This window comes from Rhopalosiphum maidis, chromosome 1 (assembly GCF_003676215.2).
Source record: "Rhopalosiphum maidis isolate BTI-1 chromosome 1, ASM367621v3, whole genome shotgun sequence".
In the NCBI taxonomy this organism is placed as follows: Eukaryota; Metazoa; Arthropoda; class Insecta; order Hemiptera; family Aphididae; genus Rhopalosiphum; species Rhopalosiphum maidis.
The window spans coordinates 27,977,823-27,986,863 of record NC_040877.1 but is presented as its reverse complement, the minus strand read 5'-3'; the positions used below and the strand labels follow the sequence as shown (position 1 = coordinate 27,986,863).

The following is a 9,041-nucleotide window of genomic DNA, read 5'->3' as shown; positions in this document are numbered from 1 at the left end:
CGATGGTAAAGTGAAAAAAAAAGTGAGTTAAAAGGGTGCACTTTGAAGTAGCAGGAACAACTTATGAACTTAAAATAAATAAAGGTATTTACATTGGAAAATTAAATTTAGCAAATAAAATATAATATAAATAAATATAAATGTTAAAACTAATTATCTACATAACAGTAAAAAAAAAAAATATACAAAAAAATCACTGAATTAATTATGTTGGAAATGTTAAAATTAAAAGCATAATAGATCACACATATGAATTTAAAAAAAATTGTATAACTTGATTAAATATAATTTAATTATTTATTTGCTCAATAATTATATGTACTACTAATATTTTAAACTTGATAAGTGTTAACTCCAAGACAAAAATGTATATTATGCCTATCATAACCCAACTTAAGCCTGTGAATAGAAGCAGGCAAGTAGGCCATAAAGTTAAAAAACACAACAAACTAATACAATTTAACAATGTAAATAGAAATTAATGCTTTTATCACACAATACACGTAGAAAAGTTTATAAAAAAAACACCCTTGGGATTATTAATTATAAATTATCCCTAATATATTATAAAATTACATTTAATTTCCTAATAATAATTATATAGTTTATAATTACCACCCTATCAAAGGCTACATAAACACAATCAAAACAATTTCTTGGCAAAAGCAATTATATTATATTAAGCTTGGGAGGGGCACACCTCTAGACATTTCTGTCTAAATAGGAGTCCACAGCAGTGAGCCTTTGTATTAGGAGCAGTGAGCAGACTCATGAGGCTGAATTCGAAGCCATTCTGGTTGGAGTAGTTGGAGTTAAACCTTTTATCTTACAAACCCATCCAGCGATGTCAACTGGTTCACTTTCTGCCTTCTTTATCCATTGGTGATCCTATACAATATAAAAATAATTATTTTAAAATATTGTTTTACTATTGAATGTATGAGTTATTGGCTTATTTATTTAATACAAATAGTATATAAACTCAGAAACTATCATGAAAGTCACACAAAAAGTGTGTTAAGTGTATGTCTGTTGATATGTCTTAAAGCCTCAAGTTTATATTTAATTGTATACCTACTACCAGTGTTTGGAAAGAAAGGCGTTCACGTTCATATTTAGTGAATGTCATTCAATTTTTAAAATATAACGTGAACGCTATCAACGTTTATATTTTTAATGAATTTGATTGATTTTTAAGACGTTCAATTTATTTATCATTTAATAAATATATGTATAAAATATGTGTTTTCCCATTATAATTCCTATGATATTTATTTGAGTTACAATCAAATAACATGTCAGATATTTAAAATATAATTCAGATACTTTATAAATTGTATATGCTCTAAATTACAGAAATATGTACTACATGTCAAAAAATGACAAAATATGCAAAAATATGCAAAATAAAACTTTATATTTAGGTATCTATTGACCACAAATCAATTTGTAGCTTACCTAGCTATTTTTCGGACTGTTAAAAAACATACAAATGCATAAAAACCTGGGCCCTAATTAATAAATAATAAATAATAATAATTCAATGTATATTTTTAAGTTGAAATTAGGCAACAATGTATACACAAAGACACATGGTATTGGTTGTTATATTTTTAACATTTTAATGTACATATAAAAAGCTGTTTAAAATTTTATCAAAATAAATGTATACAAAAATGAATTGTCTTCAATTATTGTATACATAACTGGACATGCATTTGTAATTTTAAGATAGAATCATTAAATTTGATTATAGACAATAAACTCCACTGAAAACAGAAAATAATAACTAATATTAGGGTGAATGTAATATTAATATTATTAACTTTATACAATTAAAAACCAGGAGTCTTGGAAGTCACTCTGCTGTATATTAGGTGTAAAGTGTACCTTATTTAGTAGTTAACTGTAATGGGTGTGTTAAATTTGAATTCAATAATGAAATATTGATTGAAGGCTCAAATTTTTAGTCAAGTAGATTATTTATTAATATAAAAATTAAAATTTGCTTGATGGTTAGACATTATGAATTTCAAATTCTATTTACCATTTTTTTAAACAAATATTTTTTATTTAAATTTAAAATATTCATCTAAATATTGTGAATATGTAATGTATAAGTCGCTTGTCAAAGACTGTAAATTCATAATTAAATTTATATATTTATAAATTACAGGGTTTGGTTTAACGTCCATTTAAACTATTTGTTTCAGTTAATAGATAGGATTAATGAGTTAAAAATATTTTAATATTTATAAGAACTGATATTGATTTGATATAATTAGAAATATCTAGGCAAGTAACTTATTTATTGTTAAATTCAACTTAAGAAGATAAGTAGACAACTGATAATAGTGATGTTTATTTTTTGAATGTGATAATAATTTTAATTTATCTAAAATTCCTTTTTTTTTTTTTATCAAATTTTACATAACATAAACAATGTATTTATCTGCTATTGCAATGTAGATGATTCAATAATTATAATTTTAAATGATGAGACATAAGTTAAGTGTAGAAAAAAATGCAATATGACAACAAATAACTAAATTCAAAATTCTTCTAAAAAAAATATTGCTTCTAAATTCAAACTCAGTAATTAGAAGAGAAATTAATATTAAGTAATAATTATCTTACCATAAGCATTTTGAAATCTCCTCTCTCATTAGGATTTTTTTTTAAGCATCTGTCTACAAAATCTTTGAAAGCATCAGAGAATATACCGGCTGGTAATGTTGGAGGTGGTTCATTAACTATGTAATCAAGTAGTTCGAATATAGCCATTGGCCTTGGTCCATTTCCGTTTGCTAAAATAAAATCATATGGACACAAATAAGGAATCCATGCAAGTTAGGAACTCATAAAATATTTAAGAAATGTTAATATTTTAAAAGAATTTTATAAACATAAGAAAAAAATTTAAATGTTGAAAGAGAATCAAAACTGATTAATATTCAATCATTAAATATATTATGATATATTTGAAACTTTCTTACCGAAGACATCACCTTCAATGTTTTCTATTGTTTCAGTCGTCTGAGATCTAGGTCCAAATATTGATGCTAAAGTTTTAGCATCAGGTGCAGGTATGGGATACATTCCAATGGCCATTTCAACCAAAGATAATCCCAAGGACCATATATCACTTTGTAATGTATATTGTGTACCTTGTAGTCGTTCAGGCTTAAAAATTAAGTTCAATAAAATTAGTTATTAAAATTAAATCAGGGGTTATTTTTTTTAAAACTTACAGACATATATGATCTAGTACCAACAAATGAGTTAGCCATGGAGTCTATCAATTGTCCAGACACACCAAAATCACATATCTTAATTTCTCCTGCACTATTTACCAAAATGTTACTGGGTTTGACATCTCGATGAATAATTGAATGTTGTTCTCGTAGATAAATCAGACCTTTGACAACCTAAAGAAAAATTTAATAAATACATGTTTTTTCTGTAATAAAAATTAGTGATGGGTCAAACCCTCATTTTTTAAATTAAACCGAACTTTAAATTATTTTTTCAAACTTGAACCGTACTGAACCGTCATATTTTCTACCGAACCGAACCTAGAATTATTTTAAGTCGAACTCGAACTCAATATTTTTCATCATTATTATTATAAATGGTACATAAGGTGCCTGTTACAGTTTATAACTTTCTATCACCAATAGTCTAATTATTTCTAAATAATGATTACCAATTTTTATTTTTTTTAAATAACTTTTGAAGAATTATACAAATATTTGGTCTTTGAACTATTGTGGCCATGTAAGTCTAGTTCGACAAATATTTTCAAGTTTGATTTTAGAACAGTAAAAGATGTTTGATAGTTCGGTATGAATTTTTTTCGTACAGAGTTTGAAATTTGAACAGTTTGACCCATCACTAATAAAAATATATTGTTGTTGACGCACAGCAGCAGTTATAGTTCCAAGCATTGGCTCAGGAATTCGAGTTTTTTGCAATATGAGATCAAGGGAACCACCGTCCATGTATTCCATACAAATACTAATTTCACCATCACTATAATCACATGATAATTATATAAGTCCATTAAATGATTATTTTTATAAATTATTAACATTATTAAAATTACTTAATTACCTGTAAAAAGCTCCATAAAAACCAACTATATGTGCGTGGTTACATTCGTGCAAAATTTTAAGTTCCCGAATAATTTGTTTTTTTATTGCAGGCTTTACTTCTAAGTGTATGAGCTAAAAATAAAGTTTTAATATTTATGTATAAATAAAAGTGAGGAGTAAAATCATAGAAATTATAATTATAGGAAATTACATAATATTTTAACTTTATATTAATATTTTAATTTTCTACAATACATTTTAGAGGTTTAAATATAAAAAATAATTGTGCACGTTGGAAAATTGATCGAGATAGTTAAGTTCTATTACTTTTCTGGCCATAATGAGTCCACTAGACTTGTGTTTGACTTTCATGACTACTCCACCATTGCCAGCGCCTAGTTCACCATCTTTCATTTTCTCAAAGTCTGCATCACTAAGTTCACCTCCTATCTTTTCTTTTTGACATAAAAATAATTCCATTCGTTTTCGTTGTTCGTCATCCATTCCAACTCGGTCCAACTGTTCTTGTAAACTTGCTACACTTAACTTGTCGCATCTATAATGTACACAAAAATTATGTGAATTAAACAGACTTAACAGACAATTTTAGTCTTTGTGGTTTACTTACCCTGCGTCTGATGCTGCCGATAATGGTGCAGATGGTGATACAGGCTGTTGGTTGTCAGCCACACCAGGAGGAAGGGTCAAGTTTAATTTGTTTTTCGACATATTTCTTAGAGGTCCTAGCAGAAGAATTACTAATGATGAATAGATGAATGATGATTGCTATTTGACGAAGTAACGTTATCGTTGTAGTAATGATAAGGAATGTGTTAAGGACCAAAGTCAATTTGGATTTTATCCACCATGGTTAAGAACTTAGTGGTTCATTTTAACCACGTCGGTGGTACGAATAAACATTTGTCCTAAATATTGTATTCAACAAATAAATTAGGTATGCAATAATTAATAAAGGTATACCGGTAAGTAGATACTAAATAGTAAAAAAGACGATAGTTGTTGGCAATTCTGTAAAAATTTTTGTTCGAACAAAATATAAGCATTGAAAATTTGGAACAAAGTTAAATTTGAGAATTGTAATTATTAGAATAAGGACTTGAAAACAAACTACAAAGTTGTGGAACAATAGGAAGTGATCACAATTATTCGAGTAACAGAAAATTATTATTTAATAATTCATTCAAAAATATCATGTTCTTAAACAGATAGTCATACAGAAAAATTTACAATTACAAATTGCGATTTACGATTTGCTAATCGTTGTTGGTAGTTTAATAACATTTAGTATCATTTAGACAATTAACTACTTAAGACTGTCTCAATATCATTAGTCTAGTCAGGCATTGTACCCGAGGACATTAAGCCTTCCTCTTCTTTTCCGGGACGTTATGTCTTGTATTTTGTAATATATATATTTTATTTACGTTCTTGTATTTTAACACCGACCATTGTGATGTGTTAGAACTTAGGATGATCTCGTTTAAGAAAGAGTGAACGCGATCCGCAGTAAAAATTTGTGAGTTATACATGGAAATTGGATGTGTGGAACATACATTTAAAATATTAACTTTTAAAAATGTCATGTTTTATTATACTAAATAGTGTTGAATATACTACACGACAAACGTCTTGTTGAAATGGGTTACTAGATTGTGGTAGCAAACGCCAAACACGACAAAATATGTTTATTTTTTGTATTTTGTTATGCTAGCAATTATATTATTCAATGATCATAGAGACATACACCGTAGTAGACGGTAGTTCTGTGACAGTAGCATAGACGGTGGTGGGCTTTAACAAAAATATTAGTAATAATTATTTATGAAAATTCAGCCTGGCTACACTGAACTCTAGGACAGAGATATCTAGACCTTGCTATTTTTTTATTCTCTTTGGTCCGAGTCATGATAAAGATTTTTATAATACTTTATTATCATGGTACGAGTGGACTGAGCGTCCGAGTTGGATTGAACATATTTTGAACCAATTGAACCACGATTTAAGGAATATAGAAGGTGCCTTTATAGTTTATAGGTACAAAATACATCATCTGATTCAATTTCGTCTTTCACTACGTTCTGGTAAACACTAAATAGTAACTCCATTATTTATTTTTCGTACGTTCGTAGTTGTCAAACATAAACATGGCTAAGTTCGATTTGACGAGTAAGATGACGAAATACCTGGACCGGCATTTGGTAGCTCCACTGCTGGAATTCTTATGGGCGAAAAAGGTGAGTTTTTCTGTTATTACTATCTCGACCAAGAGAGAAACTTAAACCGATTGAGTACAATTCATAGTAGTATTATGTTTTGATGAATTTTTGGTCATAAAAACCAATTTGTCCCTCACATTATGTGAGTCACATAATGTATGATTTCTATCAAAAAGCTTTAATTTGTTGTATAATTTATACTGATCTTTTACTGTTTATTTAGATCTACAATGAGAATGAAATTTTGCAAGCCAAATTGGATATTCTTAATAAGACTAACATGATGGATTATGTTATTGAAATTTACAAACAGTTGAATCCTGATAAAGAAGTACCAGAGGTATGTACCTACGTCTATTATTCTTGAACTTACCTTTGATATTTTTTATTTAATCAAAAAATTATAATATTAGGAAATGAAAACAAGAAGAGATCAAATTGTGTCACAGCTTAATCAATTTCAAAGTGAGGTTGATGTTGTGATGAATTTTCTCAAAGATGATAAAGTCATGAAAAATATGGAAACTATGAGGGATCCTAAAACATTATCATCATATTTGACCAGTGAATTCAACGTAAGTGTTATTTCTGTTCTACATATATTATTATTAATTTTATTTTAAATTTTAATTCTTAGAAACCTAATCTTTAGATTTTATAGTCATGTAGTATTACTAAGTACTATCTCCCCACTCTGTAATTTCCGCTTTTCAATAAAATAAAAAATAAAATTTTATTTCTTCTAATTTTTTTTAAATTTTCTTCTTTGTGTTAAGTATTTTTAAATCATTTAAACAGCAATATAAGTAGCTTTAGTTAAATGTATTTCTAAAACTTATAAAATATGGATTCAAAGAACTAACCACCTTATATATTATATACTTAAATCCTGTAGTTTTTTTATTTATTTAAAGTTAAAAATCTTAAGTCTTTATAGATTGTTAAATAATATATTTATATATTTAAAATATATCTTATAAATGGAACTAATTGATCATTACTCATTACTATTCATAATTGGAATATTAGTGCTAGATATGAGGTTTTAATTTTATGCATTATTAAGAATATGAACATTATGGAATCCTTTTTAAGATAATTACAATATAGAATTAAATTTTACCGCCATGGTAGTTGCAAAAACTGGAAAGTATTTACCATTTAAATTAATTCAATAAAATTACGTAATAGAAGTCTAATTATCACTTAGTATGTAATATAATTAATAATAATTAAGCATTTTATTTTTTTGTTTATTTAGTTTAAAGTAGAAATGATGGAAAGTATGTACAAATTTGCTAAGTACCATTATGATTGTGGAAATTATGCTGGTACGACAAGTCATTTATACTTTTATTTATTAGTTATGTCGCCTTCTGACAAGGTAAATTCATCAATGTGTAAAATTCTTATTGTATTTTTAATATTAAATTTATAATATTTGAATTATTCTTTAGAACTATTTGAATGTTCTTTGGGGAAAACTAGCATCTGAAATTCTTATTCAAAACTGGGAAACTGCTCTGGAAGATTTAAACAAACTGCGAGAGTACATTGATTCCAATACTAATGGTTCTCCTTTACATTTGTTACAACAACGAACATGGTTAATTCACTGGAGTCTATTTGTTTTTTTCAATCATGTTAAGGGACGTGACCTTATTATTGATATGTTTCTGTACAGGCCAAAGTAATATATTTTGAATACTAATAAAAATATTATATTGTATTATATACTTACAAGTTATTTTCTTATTAGCTATTTAAATGCTATTCAAACCATGTGCCCACACATTCTTCGCTACTTGGCCACTGCAGTTATTATCAATCGTTCAAGAAGAGCAGCTATGAAAGATCTTGTCAAGGTTATTCAACAAGTGAGTTTTAAAAACATTTCATAACATTTAAATTAATTGTTAATCATTATAAACTTTAAATATTTATTAATACTAATACTGTGTTTAGGAATCATATACCTACCGTGATCCTATAACTGAACTTCTAGAAAATCTCTACGTTAACTTTGATTTTGAAGGAGCTAGAGACAAATTACACGAATGTCAAATTGTTCTTTTTAATGACTTCTTCTTGACTGCATGCCTTGATGATTTTGTAGAAAATGCTCGTTTGATGATTTTTGAAACTTTTTGCCGTATTCATCAGTGTATTAGTATTGGGTATGTATATTATATATACTATAATTATAATTTCTGATTTCATAACATTTAATTAATTTCTTTATTGTTTAGTATGTTAGCTGAAAAGCTTAATATGAACCCAGAAGAGGCTGAGTGCTGGATTGTGAACCTAATCAGGAATGCCAGGTTAGATGCAAAGATTGACTCAAAACTTGGACATGTTGTTATGGGAACACAACCTTTGTCGCCTTACCAACAGCTTTTAGAGAAAATAGATACATTATCAGTACGATCAGAAGCACTACAACAACTCATCGAAAGAAAAGTCAAAGCTAAAACTCAAGAAGTAAGTTTAATTGTTAAATTTTTTAATTTTCTTTTGTAATGTTTTATCATAATTAAATATCTATTTCAGCAAGATCCACTTTGGTACAATCCCTGAAAAGCTGTTAACAATGATGAGATATCAACATGTGTTTTTTTTCAATAAAACAAGAATAATATTATTCATGAAATGTTATTTTATTTATTTATTTTTAATTATTTAAATAACATTTAAATCATTTGCTGAA

The 9,041-nt window shown here is 27.2% G+C and overlaps 2 protein-coding genes across 2 annotated transcripts; one reads left to right on the top strand and one right to left on the bottom strand.

The window, feature by feature from the left end:
- Positions 1–270: 270 nt before the first annotated feature.
- LOC113560464 (dual specificity mitogen-activated protein kinase kinase dSOR1) lies at positions 271–4,892 on the bottom strand. The gene is made up of 8 exons (XM_026966347.1): positions 4,723–4,892; positions 4,422–4,650; positions 4,114–4,226; positions 3,924–4,032; positions 3,252–3,428; positions 2,997–3,183; positions 2,638–2,807; positions 271–888 (listed from the first exon to the last, which is right to left on the bottom strand). Exons 1-8 carry the CDS (start codon positions 4,821–4,823, stop codon positions 769–771), a joined length of 1,206 nt encoding a protein of 401 aa, XP_026822148.1. The 5' UTR covers positions 4,824–4,892; the 3' UTR covers positions 271–768.
- A 1,166-nt stretch (positions 4,893–6,058) lies between these two features.
- On the top strand, positions 6,059–9,041 carry LOC113560494 (eukaryotic translation initiation factor 3 subunit E-like). Its single transcript, XM_026966392.1, has 10 exons — positions 6,059–6,149; positions 6,245–6,349; positions 6,555–6,671; positions 6,745–6,906; positions 7,593–7,715; positions 7,789–8,021; positions 8,091–8,208; positions 8,297–8,508; positions 8,581–8,815; positions 8,885–9,041. The coding sequence occupies exons 2-10, from the start codon at positions 6,260–6,262 to the stop codon at positions 8,909–8,911; spliced, it is 1,317 nt and encodes a 438-aa protein (XP_026822193.1). The 5' UTR covers positions 6,059–6,149; positions 6,245–6,259; the 3' UTR covers positions 8,912–9,041.